The sequence below is a fragment of the Siniperca chuatsi genome, linkage group LG9 (genome assembly GCF_020085105.1).
Source record: "Siniperca chuatsi isolate FFG_IHB_CAS linkage group LG9, ASM2008510v1, whole genome shotgun sequence".
Lineage (NCBI taxonomy): Eukaryota > Metazoa > Chordata > Actinopteri > Centrarchiformes > Sinipercidae > Siniperca > Siniperca chuatsi.
This window is the reverse complement of record NC_058050.1, coordinates 30,247,550-30,271,520: the sequence shown is the minus strand read 5'-3', so window position 1 is coordinate 30,271,520 and position 23,971 is coordinate 30,247,550. Positions and strand designations below refer to the sequence as shown.

At 40.5% G+C, this 23,971-nt stretch overlaps 1 protein-coding gene across 3 annotated transcripts in view; it reads left to right on the top strand.

Moving 5' to 3' along the window:
* The window catches only part of LOC122880938 (aldehyde dehydrogenase, mitochondrial-like), a 46,674-nt gene extending 22,703 nt beyond the window's left edge, over positions 1–23,971 (top strand). Inside the window, exons 11-13 of one of the 3 annotated variants that reach the window (XM_044206468.1) lie at positions 17,490–17,647; positions 21,555–21,613; positions 22,922–23,971. In XM_044206468.1, the coding sequence (XP_044062403.1) occupies positions 17,490–17,647; positions 21,555–21,613; positions 22,922–22,989 (285 nt within the window). In that variant the 3' untranslated portion in view covers positions 22,990–23,971. Of the gene's footprint in view, positions 1–14,266; positions 17,648–21,554; positions 21,670–22,921 lie in introns of those variants that run through there. The other 2 variants (XM_044206467.1, XM_044206469.1) reach the window with 2 other exon arrangements.

Sequence of the window (23,971 nt, the reverse complement as noted above, 5' to 3'; positions counted from 1 at the left end):
CTTTTTATGAGCTGGTTAGCTCACAGAAAACAATTTTGAAAACTGTAATTGTCTGTGGTGGCTGCCATCAACTTGTCAGCGATACTAAGTAAGAGGGTCCAATTGCAGACCTCATGTCTGTGGACCCCAGGTCTATGAGCCAATGGGAAGAGAATAGGGTCCCCAGATGTGAGATGTGTAAAAACTCTGCTTAAAGTGAAATGAAAATCCAGTGATTGAACAGTTAATTGTTTTTTATTTTGGCATGGACAATGCGTTGCCATCTCAAAACAGAAAAAGCTCCCTTGCACCTCCTCATGAAAGCTAATGATACTGTGTTGCATTTAGTATTTGTAAGTCTTTGTTGCTGTCTGCTGAAATGAAATATTCCTTTTCAATTTGCTTTCTGTGTAGTGATTTGATTTCATTGTGGCATGGAAAATTCATGTCACAATGGAAAAACAGTTTATTTAGTTTTTAAAGACAAAAGGCAAACAGTTAATCCTTTTAACATGTTTTTTCAATTAATTGTAACACAGTAAATGTATTCATAAAAAGGAAATACTTCTGTATTGTATTTCACTTTTATTTCTTTGTTTGATTTTTTTATTTAGGCATTTTAAATCTTCCAAAGATTACTAGAGTCTCTGGGATCAAGTAGCTGCTACATGATCCCATAGACATGCAGGAATTGAACTAGCTAAAGGCATTCACGTTTTTCTAAGCTTTGTCCGAGGGTAGGCCCACAGTCTCACACTTTGAAAACCTCTGACATATACCATAATATCATCAGTTTCATCAGTTTTTTTGCATATTGTATTTTTTTTTTTTATGAATTAATTCATTTGGTTTAATTCTGATAGGTTGTTTTACAAACAACAATATTTGCTTATCTTAATCTGGAAACTAAATAATTTAATAATGAACTATGTTTTGACAAACGTGACCCTGGTAATGGTACGCAAATAAGGATTTTTAAAAACTTTTTTTTTTGTGGGCACACAACAATAAAATTCAAGATGAACGATCTCGCATCATTTTGGTGATCACAGCCACCTGTATACCTATATTGTAATTTAAAATGTGGAGCTCCAGCCAACACTTTGGCCAGACTCGTTAAAACAATGTTTTGGATGGAGACACCGGAGGAGGACAGACAGGAACGGACTGTCTTGATGGAGTTATTAAAACTTTATTTTTTCTATGTGATCACATGTCAGCCGCTTGAAAAACGCAGAATGAAAGAGGAAAGACGAGCAAAACATGAATAAGGGAGTATATGTGATTTCAGAGAAGTTTATATGGGTGTGCCTTCACTAAATAGTGATGAAAATATTATGGAACACAAGTGCGCTTAACTGTTGACCTGCTCTGAACAGGCGGACCACGCAGGATGCACTCATTCATGGCACCAAGATTGCAGTATGCCACTGGTTTTGCATTACCACACCCTCTACCGCACTTCTCCTCCCACTGGAGTGCACGTGAATCACCAAGATATGAAACTGGTGCAAGCGAGGAAATAATCTCAAATAGCCCCAGGAAAATACTGGTTCGCTGGGGCAGAGCTGCTTTCCGCGTCATGCGCCCACACCACAATAGAAGCCTCCCATTTTACTATTAGATGCCTATATAATATTATTTACAGCTCTTTACCTGACACTTGAGAAACATTTTTTATCATTGATTTCTTTGAAACTTTATTTAAATTTAGAACAGCAGCCATTTTTTAATCAATGGATTTGAGTTCTTTAGGTGTTGCCAGTGGTTGCTGTACATACAAATCACTATTTATCTGCTTTCATTAAGTTCCAGTGTGGTATAAGGCAGGGATTCAATCTGTCGCCTCGCCTATTTGTTGTTGCATTTGAAACTTTGCTGCAATTGTCTTTGTGGACTTAAACTCCGCCTTCAACACAGTTAAGCGCCACCAGATGATCAAGAAACTTCACAACTTCAACATCCCAACACTTCTCATCCACCGGGTTCACAATTTCCTCAGCAATAGACCACAGGCTGTTAGAATAGGCACAGTGTCATCATCAACTCTCATCACCAACACCGGAGCCCCTCAGGGCTGTGTCTTCAGTCCCTTCCTTAACACCCTATACACAATGACTGTACTAGCCCTCACCCTTCACCTCTTCTTCTTTTCCTTTCGGCTGTTCCCTTTCAGGGGTCGCCACAGCGAATCGTGCCTCCATCTAACCCTGTCCTCTGCATCCTCTTCACTCACACCAATTAACTTCATGTCCTCTCTCGCTACATCCATAAATCTCCTCTTTGGTCTTCCTCTAGACCTCCTGTCTGGCAGCCCCAACCTCAGCATCCTTCTACCAATATATTCACAGTCTCTCCTCTGAACACGTCCAAACCACCTCAATCTAGCTTTTCTGACTTTATCTCCATTGTTGTTAACATTTAACATGAGCTGTCCCTCTGATGTCCTCATTCCTGATCCTGTCCGTCCTCGTCACTCCCAAAGAGAACCTCAACATCTTAAGCTCTGCTACCTCCAGCTCTGCCTCGTCTTTTCTTCAGTGTCACTGTCTCTAAGCTGTACAACATCGCTGGTCTCACCACCGTCTTGAACACCTTTCCTTTCATTCTTGCTGATACTCTTTTATCACACACCTGACACTTTCCTCCACCCGTTCCAACCTGCTTGCACTCGCCTCTTCACCTCTTTTCCACAGTCTCCATTGCTCTGAACCGTTGACCCTAAGTACTTAAAGTCCTGCACCTTCTTCACCTCTGCTCCCTGTAACCTCACCGTTCCACCTGGGTCCCTCTCATTGACGCACAGGTATTCTGTCTTACTGCGGCTAAGCTTCATTCCTCTGTTTTCCAGAGCAGACCTCCATCTCTCTAGATTTTCCTCCACCTGCTCCCTGCTCTCACTACAAATCACAATGTCTTCCGCAAACATCATAGTCCATGGAGATTCCTGTCTAACCTCATCTGTCAGCCTGAAGGGGCTCAGAGCCGATCCTTGATGCAGACCCACCTCCACCTTGAACTCCTCTGTCACACCTACAGCACACCTCACCACGGTCTTACAGCTCTCATACATGTCCTGCACCACTCTAACATACTTCTCTGCCACTCCAGACTTCCTCATACAATACCACAGCTCCTCTCTCGGCACCCTGTCATACGCTTTCTCTAAATCTACGAAGACACAGTGCAACTCCCTATGACCTTCTCTGTACTTCTCCATCAGCATCCTCAAAGCAAATACTGCATCTGTTGTACTCTTTCTAGGCATGAAACCATATTGCTGCTCACAAATGCTCACCCCTGCCCTTAGCCTAGCTTCCACTACTCTTTCCCACAACTTCATTGTATGGCTCATCAGCTTTATTCCTCTGTAGTTGCCACAGCTCTGCACATCTCCCTTGTTCTTAAAAATTGGCACCAGTACACTTCTCCTCCATTCCTCGGGCGTCCTCTCACTCTCCAAGATCTTGTTAAACAAACTAGTCAGAAACTCTACTGCTACCTCTCCTAGACACCTCCAGATACCTCCACAGGTATGTCATCAGGACCAACTGCCTTTCCACTCTTCATCCTCTTCAATGTCCTCCTCACTTCACTCTTGCTAATCTTTGCTACTTCCTGCTCCACACCAGTCACTTCTTCTACTCTTCGTTCCCTTTCATTTTCCTCATTCATCAACTCTTCAAAGTACTCCTTCCATCTTCCCATCACACTCCTGGCACCTGTCAATACATTTCCATCTTTCTCTGTATACACTCCTGCACTTCCTCGTTCCACCACCAAGTCTCCTTGTCCGCTTTCCTCTTTCCAGATGACACACCGAGTACCCTCCTACCTGTCTCCCTGATCACATTAGCTGTAGTGGTCTAGTCATCTGGGAGCACTTCCTGACCACCCAGAGTCTGTCTCAGCTCCTCCTTGAAAACTACACGACATTCTTCCTTTTTCAACTTCCACCACTTCGTCCTCTGCTCTGCCTTTGTCCTCTTCATCTTCCTCACCACCAGAGTCATTTTACACACTACCATGCTGTGTTGTCTGGCTACACTCTCCCCTACCACTACTTTACAGTCACTGGTCTCTTTCAGATTACAACGTCTACACAAGATGTGGTCCACCTGAGTGCTTCTACCTCCGCTCTTAAATGTCACCCTATGTTCCTGCCTCTTCTGAAAGAAAGTGTTCACTACAGCCATTTCCATCCTCTTTGCAAAGTCTACCACCATCTGTCCTTCTGCGTTCCTGTCCTGAAGACCAAACCTGCCCACCACATTCTCATCACCTCTGTTCCCTTCACCTACATGCCCATTGAAATCTGCACCAATCACCACTCTCTCACCTCTGGGGATGCTCTGCATCACTTCATCTAACTCACTCCAGAATTTCTCCTTCTCTTCTAACTCACATCCTACCTGTGGGGCATAACCACTCACAACGTTGAACATCACCCCTTCAATTTCCAGCTTCAGACTCATCAACCTGTCTGATACTCTTTTCACCTCTAGAACATTCCTCACAAACTCCTCTTTCAGGATAACTCCTACTCCATTTCTCTTCCTATCTGACCGATGGTAGAACAACTTGAACCCTGCTCCTAAGCTTCTAGCCTTGCTACCTTTCCACCTGGTCTCCTGGACACACAGTATGTCCACCTTCCTTCTCTGCATCATGCCAATCAACACTCTAGCCTTCCCTGTCATAGTCCCAACATTCAAAGTCCCTGCTGTCAGTCCTACATTCTTAGCTTTCCTCTTCTCTCTCTGCCTACGAACACACCTTCCTCCTCTCCTTCTTCGTCTTTGACCAACAGTAGTCCAATTTCCACCGGTACCCTGTAGGTCAACAGCACCGGTGGCGGTCGTTGTTAACCCAGGCCCCGACCGATCCAGTATGGAAGTAATTTTCACGATTCGCATTTTTAATTTGGCATGTGTTTTACGTCAGATGCCCTTCCTGACACAACCCTCTGCATTTATCCAGACTTGGGACTGGCACAAGAAGACACTGGCTTGTGCCCCCTTGTGGTTGCATTCCTCACCCATCACCACATACTTGAAATACTCTGACATTGCCATTCTTGGATTAATCAATAACAATAACTCTCTTACAGCCTACCAAAACTCCATCTCTCACTTCACACTTCATCCACTGTGTAGTCTTCTCGGAGCAGACACACTGAAACTAACTCTTTTTCTTAGGGCAGCAACCCGAGAGCCTGCCTAAGATCCCTGCAACCAAGCTTAGTTAGCACCAGCAGCTACGACACAGTCTGCCAGCTAACTTTAAGAGCAACAGGAGCAACAAAGCCAGTTAGCGCCAAGCTGCTAACTCTGTAAGGAGGACGGAGTGAACGGTTTCCTCCGACCTGCACAATTGGACCACTGCACAGCAAAGATTGCATTGGAACCACAATTCTTCTCCACCTGGTTCATCCGCAACAGAATCTAACAAAGTAGCACCAAGGCAACCCTTTTTCCCTCCATAGACTGGTAATATAATTTAACTGGGCATAACAAAGCGTAAGTTATCAGTGTAGATGGCTATGCACCTGACTGCTTAACTTTTGTCAATGTACATGTATTGATTTGGTTTATTAAGCTTTATTGTTGTGATGTGTTTTCATCATCAGGTTATTTGGGGCTTTCATGCTAAGTTGATGTAGTTGAAGTTGAAGTAGTTATGCTTCGTGCACATAAAACGTGTTACATCCAGTCTACTATGTCTCGCATGCAAACTAACCGTCCTCTTTTCTAACCCGGTACCATTACCCTACACAAATCTCACACACTCTAATTTGGCCCTTAACATAGCCACACACGCGGAGAGGAAACTCAAAGCTCCCACTTCACTGTACTTCCTTTTGTTCTTGACCTAATACATGTGTTCATGCTTGTGCACGTGGAACATACGAAGGCAGAAAAACACATGTAAAAATGTTCCTTGTTTCATTTGACGCACTTCCTGCAGTGATCCCGCAGCAGTAAAATAAGTTTTGGCTGCACTTGATAACTATAGACGCTAGGTGGCAGCAGAGTGCTTGAATCTTCAGGACTTCAGGATAATACACCCTCTGACCACAATGCGGGATGCAATGGCAGAGTTGCACTGTCTGTATTTCTGCTCGTTGACTCCACGGGAAGTGGAGAAACTGCAGAAGCGTTTCAAAGTGTAATTTATGAGATAATTGTCTTATGTTTGTAGTGGAAGAGACGCACAAGACTTTTTTTCTTTATTCGAGCTGATATTCATCTGCTGGTCTTCTGTGTGTTCGGGGACTGACCAATTTATCACACTAAAAAGCAAGCATTTTGTAAATGGTATCTTTGCGTTTGCACATTAAAATACAAAACATTTCAGGGAGTGTGTGTATTTTCGTAGCAACGGGCCTTACGATTTAGCAATAATCTGTTTAGCCTTTTATAGGCTTAGTAGCCTACTTTTCAAAACATCCACTACTGTAACAATATGCTTAAATAAAAGGTTTATTTATTTATTTATTGGCATATAGTTTTGGCTATATCACTACATCTGCAATTACAGCTAGATGCGTCTGGTTTTATTCTGTGTCAAGGCACAAATGACTTTTCCTGAAGGATTTCATGCGACGTGGAGCCATGAAGCCACACAGCATAGAGGAACTCATTGCTGCAATAGACATGTTTTGGACCAAAAGTCCTGAAGGTAGCAGGACTGATATTGTAACAGACTGATTTTAGTTAGGGAGGGGAGCTGCTGCGGACACTGATTAGAATTAAAGCTATAAGCAGCGTTGAACAGGTCTTATGACTGGAGGCTGGCTGACACCGCTCTGAATGTTCACGACTATCAGGCACTGCGCGAAGGAGTTAAATATCACTTCTGCGTCCACTATGTGGCGGTGGAGAACACGCACTAATCATACATGATGTCGTATATCAAGTGTAGACCACACAACTTGAATTTCATGTAGATCAGGTGATGTTTATCACATGTGGTTTGCTTCCTGTTGCCAGTAAATGGCGCTATGACTATAACTCATGAATCAGTGTTAATTGAAGTGATCCATCAATAACCCCATGCAGTTTGAGGCTGAAAAGTTGAAACATTGCTGAGTTATTCCCACTTCCTGTTTAGCATGGCGTCACTCGTCTGCCATGGCGACCAGGTTCTACACATCAACAGAGGTTGCTGTATATTGAGTGTAGACCACACAATGTAAATTCTCTAGGAGGAGTTCGTTAATGTTTGTTTAAGTATGGAGCCTCTAAATGGCGAAAAATGGCACGTTAAATTCAAAATGACTGACTTCCTGTAGGGTTTAGGGTAGGGCTCCAAGAGGCTTTTTTTTATTTTTATTTTTTTAAGTCTAGAGATGATACATCAGCCTCCTACATTTTGCAAATCTACGTGAAACGTACCGCACTATCGAGCCATTTTGCCACACGCAAGCCCCAGACTACCAGAAAACAAAACGCACCACGTCTGACGTGTGTGCAAAGTTTCGTGAGTTTTCCATTATCCCTAGCCGTTGTGAAGGCTAAAAGTCATTAAGGCCGACGTGCCACCCCCAAGCCCTAAGGTAAGCTCAAATTGAAGTATTTACCACTTCAAGTCTGGGCGCAAAGTCAAACGTTTTTGAAAAACTTGAATTGATGCAGGAAATCCAAAATGGCTGACTTTCTGTTGGGAAAACTCTCTCAAAAGAAAGTGAAATATGTTCTTTATGATGAGAGCAATGATTCACCCAAATCGCATGAAGATCAAAGCAACTGTTTCCCAACCATGGCATGCATTTGGGGGTGCTATAGAGCCCCCTGGCCACGCCTGAGCCCAATCACTACACAACTTCTTTTGCCAGTTGTGAAGTGTGGGCAAAATTTCAAGAGTTTTCGAGTATCCTAAGCCCCTCAAAAATGTGGTGTTGTCGTCATCACCATCACACCAGTTCCTTGCAAGTTCAGTGCCAGGGACTGTTGGGCCCTGGCACTGAACTTGCAACACTTTTTGCGCATCACTAGCAGACAGCCAAGGTTAGGGCTGCTGGCGGTAGGGCAAGGTTCCGGAGTTAGGCAAGGTTAAATTAGTTACTCAGGCTGTTACTTCTGACTTTTTGTTTGCCATGTCAGTATTTACTTTGTGTATTCATCAATACACATAAGCAAATCATATTGGCTGTTATGTATGATTTGATCAAATGTATTATGAGCCCAATAAATGTCTTAAATATGTCTATTGTCTACCTTGATTAGTTGTTCAATTTTATTTATATAGCGCCAATTCATAACAGAAGTTATCTCATTGCACTTTTCCTATAGAGCAGGTTTAGACCATACTCTTTATAATATTACCCAACTAATCCCACCATGAGCAAGCACTTGGCGACAGGGGCAAGGAAAACCTTCCTTTAAGAGTAGCCATGAGGAGCTACACTGAGAAGCTGGAAAACAGGTTTTCATTCAACAACCCTGCATCAGTGTGAAGAGGCCTGAAAGAAATAACCAGCTACAGGAAACCACCCCGCCACACTGTGGAGAATCACCAACTGGCTGACGACCTGAATGTGTTTTACTGTAGGTTTGACTTGCCCACATTCACACCCCTCACCTGCTCAATCAAACAACCACTGACACCCCCCCACATCTGCGAAGAGGATGTGGGTTGATGGAAGATCAGGAAGGCACCAGGCCCAGACAGTGTGTCACCCTCCTGCCTGAAAGTCTGTGCTGATCACTGGAGCTGTGCGACTGCACCTCAGGAAACCCGTCTGTCTCCTGAAGTTTGCAGACGACACAACTGTCATCTGCCTCATCCAGGACGGTGATGAGTCTGCAGATGGGAGGTTGAACAGCTAGCCCTCTAGTGCGGTCAGAACAACCTGGCACTGAACACGCTCAAAATTGTGGAGATGACAGTAGACTTCAGGAGAAGCCCCCCAACACTAACTGGTATCACCATATCCAACAACACGGTGCTGTAGAAGCCTTCAGGTTTCTGGGATCCACAATCTCCAGAACAGTTTGTATCCACAGGCCATCACTCTGATGAACAGTTAACATCAGTCACACAGTGTCAGGAATAATCCATGTGCAATAACCCCTGACAAAAACATCCACTGTACCTGTAAATTTATCTCATTGTTTTATGTAAATATTATTACTATAAATCTACACACGCTGTACATACTGTATATACTGTCATATCCACCTACCTCATGTATATAAAGCAACCTGTAACATTAATCATTTATTTCAGCACCATTTGCACTCTGCACCATTGCACTAATTGTCTTACTGTTTACAAATGTTACTGTTGTTTTTTGTACTTTATATATCGATTATAAATCAAGGGCTGTGTGAGACCAGGGGTGTCTTGGAACCAGTAGAGGGTGAAGCAGACCAGCGGGTGGACAATGAGATGACTTGGCTTGAGCACAGACTGTGCAGGCAGAAACGAAGGCACAGGTATCAGTCTCCATAGAGGGCCACCAAAAGGGTTGCTTCGGAGGGTCAAGGTACGGCCAATTCTTGGAAGGCAAGTGAAGTGTGACCTCACTGGAGGACTCTGGAATTAACCTTGCCACAGAGACTCATGGATATACTTCTCCATAGCATCCCTTTCGGGACGCGACAGGTCGTAGAGCTTACTTGTGGGGAGAAGTAGGCAGGTAGCCAAGTAGGAGATCAATGGCACAATTATAGGGGCAGTGTGGTGGCAGAGAAAGAGCTAAGTCTTTTCTGAAAACCTCACCCAGAGCATGGTATTCTGCTGGGAGCTCCTTAGAGCATGGCAAGGTAACACAAGGTGGCCTGGATTTGCATTTGGGATTTAGATGGGGTAGAGGAATTAGTCTGGCTCACCAGCACCTCCACAGCTACTGGTGAGCCTAGCATTGAAACAGGAATCCTCGACACTTAAGTCCTCAGCAAAGGGGTCGGGAGCGTAGGATTCTCTGGGTGGTGGTAAAACAGGCTGAGCTGGCGGAACACTCGGCCCATGCGGTGCTGCTGGGGCTTGAGAGGTAAGAGAAATTAACATTGCCACTTGATTGGTTAATTGCAGTAGTTGGTTACTTATGGCTTGGTTACTGTCAGCAAGAACCCGAATGCGTTGCTCATGTTGTCCCAACAACACTCCTTGACTGGAGATTGCTTTCCTGAGATTCGCTGTTTCCAAGTCTGAGCCTGCTGGGCCCATGTTTCGGCCAGATTGTTCTGTTATGTTTAGCAAAGTTCAGGACCCAAAAGCAGGACTTGGACAAGGCACTGGAGGAATAATATAGATAGTTTTATTCAGAGTGGGGACACAAATGATTTTGAGAGAACTGGTTTAGTCTCACGAAGGGAACCAGGCAGGCAAGCAATGTGCGTAAATACCACATAGGCGACTATATGATCTGGAGAAGACTAGAGAGGAGAGCTCTGGGGTTTTATACTGCAGGAGCTTGATGATTGGATGAGTCCCAGGTGTGCGGGTGAATAGGCTGCAGGAACTTGACTGGATGAGTTGTAGGAGTGAGGCGGAAAACCACACACACATACACACACACACACACAGAGAGAGCAAAACAGGACGAACAGGAAACACAAGGGAGAGGGGAGAACAACTGGAGACATAAGGAATGAGGGAGAGGCAGAGCCGGACCATGACACAAACACATGATTGGTGAAAACCTGCAGTGCTTCCCTATCCTTCTGTCCTCCAGGAGTTTCCCATTAATCCCTTTAACTCACAGAAGGGACAAATGAATGTTTATAACCATTGTGATTACACAAGGGGTCTCTGTACCTCCTTCCAATGTATTAGCACATACTCAACATATGAGTTCAACATATGATAAGGGTCAGATAAAATCCTGTTGGTCTGCTTATTAATATATTGCTCAAAAATGTCTTTGGGGGTGAGGGGTATGGACGTTCCCATAATCTTGAGTATTTGAGCCTTAAACTTGACCAAATCAGCTGGTAATACCATAATGTAAAATGGACTCTTATGGTAACTCTATAAAAAATTTGCATAATATTCCTGCAGAGACCAAAAGCTCTGAGTCTCAGAAGGAAATGGAGGCGCTGATGGATTCTCGCACAGACTCTTGCAACATTAGTGTGCCAGCTAAGCCCACTATTAATGTGGACCCCTAAATATTTGTGTGTGACTTGTCCCCATGTCATGGCCATGTATGGTAACAGAAATCTGATCTCCAATTGATCTTGGATCTAACACAATAGCTATGTGTCAATTCAGGGGCCACATCCTTTTGAAGGACACGGCCTACGAAGGATGTGAAATTTTTTGTTGTTTGCATCTCCATTTATTAGAGGAAATGGAGGTGCTTCACCGTCGCTTTTTACTCCACTAGATAACTTTAGTTACTAGTTACTTAGCAGATTCAGATTATAATACAAAATATAAATCGACAAATTATATTATAGATTAAGCTACCCAGCAGTATATAAGGTAATTAGAACAAGCTTCACCTTTACCAGCTGCAACATTTAAAAAGAACACATTAATGCATCAATAATTCTAATCCACTAATATATATTATTCTGAAATGGGCCATTCTGTAGGCTACTTTATCTTACGGTACTTTAAGTATATTTTGATGCTAATACTTTGTACTTTTACTTCAGATTTTGAATGTAACAGTAACAGAGTAAAAGTAAAAGATCTGAGTACTTCTTTCAACATTAACATGGGTTAAGCTGTGTACTTTTATACAACAATAAAGTTAACATTATCATATATTTAAAATATACCTAACCTTCTTTTAATATTAAATTTGTTGAATATTTCATATTTTGTCATGAATCAGCTAAAATAGGTTGAGTAGATAGATAAACCTTATCTATCTAAGCTCTCCACACCTAATATCTAGCTATTGTTTATTTAACAGTTTTTCTTTTTCTTCTTTCCCTAAACCAGCTCAGTCCCCTGTACTGCAGGGTAAACCTGAGTGTTCATGTGCTGGACAGGTTTTTAACCAGCAAGACACACAGCCTGATTTTCAGCTGAGCAGGGAGGCTCTGCCAGTGTTTGTTACTAGACCTTCTCAACCAGGAACAGAGACATGATTGGGGTGCCGCAATTGAGATGCTGATGTTTCTCTTCTGGCTGGTAAGTGGGGCATCATACAGGGTGGTCTCCAGAGTGTTTGGAATGCATCGTTCCACTGTCTACCGCATCATGCACAGAGTCACTGAGAAGATGTGGTGGCCATTTGTCACAAGACACCCCAAACACACTCTGGAGACCACCCCAGATGATGTCCCACTGACAGAAGACACCAGATCTTTATTGTGGCAGCCCATCCAGGTCCAGTTGCACCACTAGGGACTCCCCACTCAGCTGCACAAAATTATACATAAACACATTTTCTAAGGCCAAATATTAATGAAATTGAATTTAAGACTTTTTAGGACCTGCAGACACCCTGTATATTCCACTTCCTACGTATGTACTTTGTTAAATACCGTGCTTATTTCATTTACCACTTCTTTACAACTATTTACAACAATTACTTTTATTTATTCATTCATTAATTTTTTTTCCCCAGCCAATCTCAAGTAGAGAAGAGCCTCTCTATGCTCTCTCTGCAACTTCATGTCTTCTTTAAGAGCTGAAGAAGCTCATCCTCTCTCTCTCTCTCTCTCTCTCTTAACTGGCTGGCTTTCCTTCTCCTCGTCCTGGTCACCCACTGCTGTACTTGGCCCTGGTGTGTCCTCAGGGATGGAGGCAATTAGGACGGGGGGGATGCCTCTGTTCCAACACCTCATCCATGAGGACAAACCATGGCCAAGTTGCAGCAGTATGTTAGCACAGGGATGCACACTTGGGAAGATTGAAAAAGGTGACACAGCAGGACAGAGACAAAATCCCCCAGAAACTTAGATGCCCTATTTTGGGTTCAAAAGAAAAAAGGTGACAGTTACAGCTTGCATCCCAGTGACAGGATTACAAAAAATGCAACCAAAAAAAGGGTATTGCCCAATCTACCTCGCGATACGTTTTTGGCCCCGGAGAAGAGGTAATAATCCCCCCCTCATTTTAATAAATTGAGCAGTATGCTTCTTGCTCCCTAAAAACAAAAATAAATATTAGACTAAGTTTTGCTTCACACCACCAAACAAAAGCAGCTTAAGTAGCAAAATAACCAACCTCAGGTTAGCTTTGTAATCAATCCCATCATTTGTACTGGACTTTGAAAGTGATATTCAACTGTCTGAAAACCAAGCAGGGCTCACAACCTAAATCTAATCTAAATTACTTCACCTTGGTACGTAATATGAATTACAGACTATCTATAAACTCACCACAATCTCTGTAAGATAGAAGTCTGAACCTCTTAAGTTTGAAAGCATAGGCTTTAAAGGCTACAAAGGCTGTGGTCAGATGTGGGCAGCCGAGCTGCAGGAAGTGCAGCGGCTTAGCTAGCTATCAATGTCAGTTAGCAATACTAACGTCACGTAACTAAGCCTATTATTTTAGGTTTTAAGGTCCTTTTTTAGTTTTTTTTTTTTTAATTTGTATTATTAGTTATTGGAGTGAGTTGAAACCCAATACTTACATTTAAAAGTGTAATCCTCCTAAGCTATTTTACTATAATTTTAATGGGTTGGGAGCTGACACAATCATTTGTATACAGAGAAAACAAAGGGTGAACTTATGCATTCTTGGGGGGCCCTGTATTGCTTACTGCTATATCAGAGATTGCAGAATTCATTTTCACTTGTTGTGGCCTGTTTGATAAAAAAGAATTATACCACTTAATAAAAAAAAAGGATTCACCTTCAACTGAATTATTTTTTTAAGCAACGTGTGTGGATGAATAGTGTTAAAAGCAGAACAAACAATAAAAAGAAGTCTGGCATATGCAACAGACCTTTCTAAGTGCTTCAAGACAAGGTGCAGTATTGTGGTAATGGCATTTGTGCTACGATATGGCTGCCCACTGCTCCTAATACTTAGGCCGTGTGTCCACCAAAGCGTTTTTTCATGAGGCCAGGGTATTTTAAAAAACCATACATCCAGGTCAGGAACACCTCTGCCAATTTCAGGCAGAATAGGTCGTGTGATGAGGATGTCAATGTAGAGACTCTCCTTGAGTCCCTAGTAACACCAGTGGAGGTAGTGTAGCATAGTCCTACTTTTAGGTGCATCTCATTATAAAAGTGCTGCAATATCTGTTTTAAATCTGTTAAGAATTGTAAGGATTTACATGTTATTTCTGTCAAAGGAAGGAATTATTATTTTATTAGTAGTAGTTTACTTATTAGTATACTTTATTATTATTTTAATTTGTTTCCCACAGACAACAGTTAAGAAAACACTTTCCTCAGAGTCCCTGACCCAGGCCAATACCACACAGCCAAGATCTCCTGACTCTCCTGATGTGCCACCACCCTGCACATCTGAAAGACCTGCTCGCCATGCTCATTTGGGAAAAGTAGTCGCTGTGCTCTGGCTCCAAAGAGATGGGTAAAAGGTAGCGGGCAGAAACTACTAGGAGGATGATGGAGAAGCTCCCTTTATAATTGTAATCCATGGACCCTATTTATGATGGAGCCGGTATTACAACATGCTTCCTACGGAAGTCTGCTGTGGTCCTCTTCCAGTGTTGGTGTTCAGGGAAGGGCATGTACTCCTGCACCATGACAGACCACATTTCCTCACACACATCTTTTAACTATTCTTGCCACTGTACAGTGACCCACCCTGTAGCTAAAAGCTATTGATCTGAATGAATCTCCACTTGACAGGTACCTGAAATAATTATAAAAAAACTTGCAGTGGGTCAATAATCCGTTGTTTATAAATTCAATAAAAAAATCTATACTCTTTTTAACATGCTTTAATTATATTAAATTATCAATTTTTTAGATATGTAAAATCTTTATCACTCAATCACAATACCTAGAAAGAAATAAGCATATACATTTATGTAACTGAAGAAACTAAGATGTGCCACATATAGTGGCGTAAAGTAGCTTACCAAAAGTAAAAGTAGGCTACTTCTTATGCAGGATGGCTCATTTCATAAAAATATATAGCCTATTATATCACCTGATTTTAATTTGTGATGCATTCATTTGTAAGCATCACTTTAATGTTGCAGCTGGTAAACGAAGGGTTAATTTCAACTACTTTATATTTATCTGCTGGGTAGCTTAATCTATAATAATACATCATTTATTAGTTTATATTTTGTATTATTTGACTGCAAAGTACAAGTACCTCAAAATTGTACTTAAGTGCAGTACTTTAGTACTTAGTTACATTACACTATAGGCTACCTCAGACAAATGGAGAGACGTTCCTCCTGGAAGGTCCAATTTTCTGGAGCAGCTCTTCAAACGAGTCCAGCTCATACGAAAATACTCCTTGAACCAGACTCCGTCCAACTTCAGTTCTTGAACCAAATGATGGTACTCGCCGAGATGTTTCCTCGCCAACAAAATCTCATGAACTCGCATGGACTGACGGATCTGACTTGCAACACATAAATTACTTACACAGATATTCCGTATCATAGCAACCAAAGCCTCTCAGCTGAAAAAGCACTACGCCTCCAAAGCACTCTCAAGCGTTCACAGCTAGGTGTTTTCAGAAGAGCGCCTGGGGTTTTCAGCTGGGAAAAAAGTCTTTGGTGGACCTTTGGCCTTAGGATGGGTTAAATGCAGAGAACGTATTTCACTAGACCTGTCGATGATTGTGTATGTGACAAAAAACTTGATTTATTTAAGCAAATTGGTACTGATCTAGAGATGGCTCCCTCCCTACATAGTCCCTTTTATGATCCTCTCCAAGGATTTCATGACATTGGAAGTTAAAGCTGGCCCATAATCATTATTTTCTTGAGGACAAGACTTTTTGGGAACTGGAGTTATAATGGATTTTTTCCAAATCTCTGGCACCGTGTGTGTTTCTGCCAGGCTGGCGTAAGTTCCTCAGCAAATGTCCTCAAAACAAAAGCAGACATGCCATCCGGCCCCATTGTTTTAATATGTATAGTTTAAAGAACCTCGGTAACAGTGCATGGACATTAATTAATATTAACATTCTGTCGTCACAAACATTACTAATTACTTCATCTAAAACTTCACAGCATTCATTAAAAGTATCAGTTAAAAACCACATATAAAATGATTCACTTCATTTGCTCTTGCAGTTTCATTGTAGGCAAACATGGCCTTCCTCTTGGAATCCATATTTCTGTTATTTCTCTAAATAAATCCCAGTTTCTTTGTCAGATTTGAACAAATTTTGTTCTCCTTGTGCTGTTTAAGTGCTGATTGAAGTCCTTTTGTGCAGCCTTCAATGTTGTAGTGTCTCCTGACCTGTATGCTATTTTCTTTCTATTAATACATTCTTTAACTCCTTTCATGATGTAGGGTTTATTATTTGGATATCTATTAAGAGTGTTTTGAGGTATGATTATGTTGCGATTCAGGTAGGGCAGGTTTGGTTATTAGCAAAATATCAAAGATATTTGTGCATATCAATAAAATTTAATATCCAAATTATTAATATGGATTAATAATTGCCGGGCACCACCCTTTAATCAGGGACCAATAACCAAAACTTGAAAAACAGTCTCAAAGGTGGCTATCCACTTAAAAGCCGATATTTATACTGTACATTGTATATAATGTACTGTCTTACATTAATAATAGTGCACAGTGCAGGGTGAATCTGAGCACTGACCGTCACAACCAGCTGTTATTACAACATATACACAAAAAAAGTATTGTATCTTTTAAAGAGCAGTTGCCTGTGGTTAATGTATCCTTAGTACTGATTAATAATCAATAACTTCAGCCAACAACCACTATTCTAAACACACTAAGCATACAACAATCAGCAGGCATGTAAGGTGTGTGTGTGTGTGTGTGTGTGTGTGTATGAGATCAACCCCATTCAACCACATCCTTTTACAATCCCTATGATAGTACTGAATCTTGCACATATTGCACAGGTACAAACCCTCTCTGCCTGAACAGAATCTCCTGTGGACTCCAAACAGGTTAGAATATCTCTGGAGCTCACCTTAATATCGGCAGAGATAGGAGTAATTTAGAAAGTTAATAGAACACTTTTACTTATTTCCCTAAAAGTAGGACCAAAAATGTGAGATTTTTTTGTCCAGTAAGGTGTTATTTCCTACTCTGAGGCACTCGATAAATATGGGCCCTGATGTCATTTTATGATCGAAGACGTTTTACTTGCATTGCTACTAGTAAGAAATTGGGCGTTCACTACATCAATAATAGATGAAAAAATGGATCATATCATTGTATGGTCTCTATATTAATAATTATCCTCCTTTAAACAATAGTTACCATCTGAGGATGGTAAACCTTTGTACTGTTGTTGGGCTTTGTTTTTTTCTATCTGGCTCAAATTGCTGGTTTGTTCGTTCCTGTGGGTGTTTGGCCATTTGTTAAATGGTTTGCTTGTTTGTCTTATGTTAATTATTGATATAATTGATTTAAGAGATGTTGTTTTGTCGTCTTTTGTCATGTTTTCCCTTGCAGATCTTTGGTCCAGTGATGCAGATCTTGAAGTTTAAAACACTGGAGGAGGTGGTGACGAGAGCCAACGATTCTAAATATGGTCTAGCAGCTGCTGTGTTTACTAAGGATATTGATAAGGCCAGCTATGTCTCCAATGGACTCCGTGCTGGAACAGTCTGGTAGGAGTGTTTTTACTAAAATCATTACTGTGCAAACATTAGTCAGTAAACTGCAGATATTCATGGCTAACCCTAAGGCTCTCATCAATATTCACAGGAAAATGTTGTCATTTTACAGCATGGGTTTTGTTTTGTTTTGTAGTTTTGGCTTTAATTCCTGTCAGCTATGATACTACATTTTACTCAGCATTGTCATTGCTGAGGTCATGGTTATTTGACATAAGTAGGCAGAGTTTTACAAAGAAATCCAGTAGGGCAAAATGTCCAAAACTATGAAAATACGACCCAAGTTGTTAAAATATTAAAAACTTAAACTTGCAGATCAGATGATCAAAGAAGTCTCTCTACTGCATACTGCTCTGGTGCATTCAGACAGATGGATAGGAAGAGGCAGCTGTTGGTCACTGAATCTGGAGCTTTTGAGTGTATTTGGTGTTAAAGACATGCTATTCAGCTACAACCAGGCAGTTGTCTTTCTAGCTGGGAAATGTTTTGTAAGCAATATTTACTTTGCAATATTTAATGTTATTGAAATGGTAATAATAATACAATAATTTTACACTTGAGTTGGCCAGACTGATTGGCATTGCCTTTCAGTTTCTGCACTGTGAGCAGAGCTAGTCCTAGTTGATGTGTTATTGGTATGGGTGCGTCCTATCTTAAGACTGGGACAGTACCACTGGCTGACTTGAAAGCTCTGGCTATTGGTTGCTGCTCCACGCATCAAAAGACATTTGTATGAGGATGAAACTTTCATGGTGTGCCACTGCGTGTATTTTTGCTCTCCTCCTTTTACCTTTCCTCATTCAAGCTCTGCCGCCAGTGCCTGCATGTGGATTAAGGTGCAATTAATAATGGTGAATAATTGGAGTTGGGTTTGTTAACTGAAGTTTAATTAGAAGACAGCATTCTCTTTTGTCCCACAATCCTTAGAGCCATCGAACGCAGCACTGGCCAGTCAGACCTGTGACCCAGTTGTCACTAGTTCAATAAAAAGGTCAGCGTTCACTCTTTTTTTTTTTTTTTTTTCTCCTGGAATCTTCCGCTGTGGCTGTCGCCCTCTCAGCTGTCTGCTCACCAGCAGACACCCACCTGAACTCTCTTCCGTGCACGGAAGCAAAACAAAGAAACACACACGCATTCCTTTTGGCGCGCACCCAGACCTGCGCACGCATGCACACACAGATACACCTTTTGTTCTGTAGTTCAGAGTTAGACTTCATATTGTGTGTTTTTGCTTTGTTTATCTTTTTAAAAATACTTGTGTATAATTATACTGGTTTCTTTAATGTTTCACAGGAGTAATTTGCCAAGCTCTGCTATGTTGAACTCCAAATCCTTCAATTATGCGAATTAATGCGCATTTACATCCACTACTGTTATGTGATTATTAGGAGTTGGTTCGTCGAGAAACAGCCGGTGGTGCTAATTTTCCAGTTGGGTGCCATTAAACCATTGCAGAAGAAGAGGGCGCAACAAGATGACTTAGTTAAGAGCGCCAATCAAACCTCAAATGGTGAAAAACAATGTAGAAAACATAATGGAAATATAGCATTTATGTTTATTTCATGTATTGATTTTAGGAATGTTACAGTCTCTTCATCGCTCCACACAAATCTGATGATTTTGTCTGCCGCCATTGTTAGTCTCTTCAGTGGAGCGGAGGCTTCAGTAGTTGTTTAAGTCACATGCTTCATGAACATCATGATTTATTCGCTAAGTCTGTTTACATTGCACTTTGTTGAATTTTGCTTTTATCGAGACCAACTTCAGCCAAGTGTAAAAACATTTTTTGAGATATAAGATTTTTTGCAGTATAAGATTGTTCAAATTTTCTGCGTTTCCACTCAGGGGTTGTTTTTTTTTTTTTTTATGCGCAAACTGAAGATGCACATAAAAACAGGTGGATGGAAACCCACCTTCAGTGAGTTTGTTGTTGTATTCATGAGCTATGAGCCCTGCAAAGTCCTCCACAATTTTCTCTAGATTCTACTTCTCTGCTTGTTCATTCTCAAAGCATACAATAACTAGTCCACTCAGCCTCTGTCCCACTTTTTTCATCAGTTTTCAAACATTTTGGCTCTGCAGTGACATCAGGGATTATCGAAAAAAACAGAAAGGCCTCACACACTTGACTGAAGGTAGAAGTTCCTCAGTGAACGTAGAAGTCACTGCTGGAGAATCATGAGCATTTTAGCATTTAGCATCTTAGCCAGACCAACATCGTGGGTGTGTTTGACTGGGATCACTAAGCGTGCTTTAAAAAAACAAAAAACAAAACAAAAATTCAAATAAAGTTTGTCACATATACACAGTGCAACGTATAGTGAAATTCCTAGGTGCCTAGCTCCAGAATGCATCTAACAAATAGGTTAAAAAATAAAATAAAAAAATTAAACCATGAAACAATATAATCAGTAATGTGTTTCAGAAAAATGAAACAGTAAATCGAACAATAACATGCATAATAATATATGCAATATAAGGGGTGATGATGACATCAGTATCACAGAAATGAATTATGTGTAGAGTCACTGGTTCAGGACCTGAATGGCATGAGGGAAGAAACTCCTCGTCATCCTCTCGGTTTTGGCCTTGAAGCGGTAGCGCCACCCTGAATGCAGCAGAGAGAAGAGCCCATTGTTGTTGGGTGATTGAAGTCTTCTATGATCCTTTCAGTCCTCGTCCTGTGTCTCCTGGTGTACATGTCTTGTAAGTTAACATGTGATGGTGTGTTCAGCTTACTGCACTACCGTCTGTAGGTCCAGGTAGTCCCTCTTGGTACTGTTCCCAAACCAGGCGGTGATGTGGCCTGTCAGGATTCTCTCTATGGTACAGGTATAGAAAGTCTTTAGCACTTTGAGGGGCATCTCTACCAGCATCTCTACCACCTCAGATGCCTAAGTCCCTGAGGTGGTAGAGATGCTGATGAGCTTAAATCACTTAAATCACTGCTTAAGTAAGGTAGATGCAACTTTCTTTTGCCTATACCGAGGTACAATAATGCTAACCTTAACTCATAATGACATAATACTTTTATTATATTGCATTGTTGTACTTTTCACGAACTGCTAAGCCTGGCCCGGTTGTGACTGCACCTTTCACACCCCCTGACACTTGGCCAGTGAACGTTTACATTTAGAACGTGTACGTTTTCCAGAGTGTCAGCTGAGTGCAGATTGTCTCTGGACATGGAGCGCTGCCCTCCTGCGGTCACAGGCACATCAACAGCTTCTTCTCTGCTGCAGCTGCTGATTTGACATCTTTCTTTTGTTCCATTGTCACACGGTTTATCATGACTTTTTACTCTGTAAAGGATGCAACTTGAAATGTAGCAGTACAATACTTAAAATAAAAAATAGTAAGTAATAATAATAAAAGTAAAATTACAGATTTTTAAAAATACTCAAAAGTACACAAACTTTGTTACAGTGATGAGAGTAAATGTAATTTGTTGCTTTACATTATTCTTCTCACAATGAAAAGGTATAAGCCATTGTCTGGCAGTGGGCTGTAGTCAGAGCCCTAACACTTTGGATCTCTTAAAGCGCAGACACGCAGTCACTTTCTTTTAGATGTCATACTAACAAATATGCATGTTTTTATTCTTTTAAAGCACATTAACAGAACCTTAACAAAAGTGCAAAAAAGTCTCTTTTGTTAAGAAAAAATACTGCAGCAGCCATTAAAGGCAACAAGGAGAATTTTTATAATAGTATGTGGTTACCTAATAATAAAGGCCTGTACTGTATGTTTGAATCTGTACTCATTGATTGTTCCATGTAACTTTTTTGAAGTCTGTGTTCAGGTGTTTGAGTGCCATAAGCTTTACAAGTACACATTTACCAAATTTGTTTCATCATTTCAGTGTATTTATTCTTAATGTCATGTGTGTGTTCCTCTGCAGGATTAACTGTTATGATGTGTTTGGGGCTCAGGCTCCGTTTGGAGGTTACAAGGCTTCAGGTAATGGCAGAGAGCTAGGAGAGTATGGTCTGGACAACTATACAGAAGTCAAAACGGTAATTACTAAAAATGTGTACCATCATATAAATATTTCAAGCTTATTAGATGAATCACTCTGAATCGGGACCACCAGGATATGGTGCATATAGCGCTTCCTCTCAGTATGCATTTTCAGCTTTTATATAATCAGACATGATCTACCTGCAGTCTGTCCCTATTACAGACAATAAATATAGCTAGCAATCCTTTATAATATTGGGATGGTTATTTTTTCATTGAAGTATGTTCAGAACATCACTAATGTACAGTCAAGTCTGGGAGCTAGGTAATTTTTTCTATACTATAGAAATATAAGCAATGGTTTGCCAGTTTATTGTATTAAACCCACTATATGATCTCTATTAAACTGTTTCATTTAACAAAATATGTCAAAAATGTATTTAACTTTTCATATTTTACACTGGTTGAGATCAGCCAACAAAAGCATATTACATATCTGAATTTAATCTTTAAAGTTATACTTATTAAATGTTAAGTAATTTATAACTACTTATAAATTAGTAGGTGGGCAACTGTGGCTTAGTGTTCGAGCGGGTCGTCCACCAATCGGAAGGTCGGCAATTCGATCCCGGCTTCCACCAGCCCACATGTTGAAGTGTCCTTGGGCAAGACACTGAACCCCAAATTGCTCCCGATGGCTGTGCCTTCAGTGTGTGAATGATTAGTTACTTTAATGAGCAGTTCTGCCATCGGTGTATGAATATGATATGTAGTTGCAGCGCTTTGGGTAGTCAGAAAGACTAGAAAGGCGCTATATAAGTACAGACCATTTACCAGTCCATTACTTATTTAAAAACATTTAAAACTAAACCTAACAGTACCTTTTTTTTTTTTAAAAAAAAGACGAAATCCAATTTAACCAAACCTAGATTGAAGATTGAATACAGTATTGTATTCAAAAGGATTTGGGTTTTATAAGCAGAATCAATAAGGATCATCGAGATTTGGTAAAAAGCTATCAGAACCGAAAACGATCATGGGGGGACACCAAATTTACAGATGGATAATCATTACTTTAATAACCACATTTTAAAGTACACAATACAGTACAGATGAGAAACTGATAACATTGAAATACCTTATCGTTTAACACTACACTAACCTATAACCCTAAAATTTCAACTTAAAATACTGCATGCAGTGGGTCATGTTTATTTGAAAAATTATACACTGAAATACATAACAAATTAAATGTTCTTTACATCTTGAAATCCTGAGAGTAAGCCGCCTTTTTGTCTGTGTTGTCAGGTGACCATCAAGGTACCACAGAAGAATTCGTAGACCAACCGGGAATCAGCAGAGAGGAGACAGAGTAATATACTGCTCCTGCAATCTGTACTGAGTAATTCTACTGCTGTCTGTCACACACAGTACATACCTGTTGAAGCAGGGAGGAATCCCATTAATTTGAGAACTGTGGATCCTTCTTTCTTTTTTGTTTTTGTTTTTTTTTTGCTGTGAAAATGCACCCTCTTTCAATTTACATCTTGAATAAATAAAATAGTGAATAGAGTTGTCAAACTTTGAATACATTACTTAGAATATTTAAGTACACTACTCATGTCTCAAACACATCTCCATACCTTATATTTTCCACCTGATTCAGTGCAATCATAAAACTATAAATTCACACACTGTATTTGTAACCTTTGGGATTTCTAATTTTTCATAATAAATGCATTTGAGGCTGTCAGCTTGCTGTCAGTGTTATTTACAGTAAATGTTAAAGCAGCTTAAATGTTAATATTTTAATGGAAATTTCTAATTGGCAATGCAATTGATTTTTGTTTTTTTTATCTTTTATTTAAATGTGTGACATGTTTGATATAAAAGTTAAGACCTAACAAAGAACATGAAAAAACAAACATGGGACAAAATCAATAAATAAAATCAAGTGCAATGTATGACACTGACAATGTAAGAGCAGTACTACATAGCAAAATAAAAAAAAGGTTTAAAAAAAAAAATTGCTGAAAAAAAAAACTGCATTTCTTTAAGAAAATGTGTGTGTGAGAGAGCTGGAAGCAGCAAGTTTTTAAAAATCTTTAGTGCCACCTACAGGTGAAATTGTATCAAATGCTACAGACTTGTTCAGCATCCCCATGTGTACAACTTTGCTTAATTTGGTCACCATGGAGTATTACATTAAAGAGATATGGCAGTTAATAAGTAGTTTGGTGGTGTTTTACTAAAGGCCACAAGGTGGGCCTATTGGTGCCATGCTTCAATATGTCATGCACATTCATGCAGAGAAATTGTGTACCAAGTTTCATTTGATTAAAAACAGAATTGCAGAAA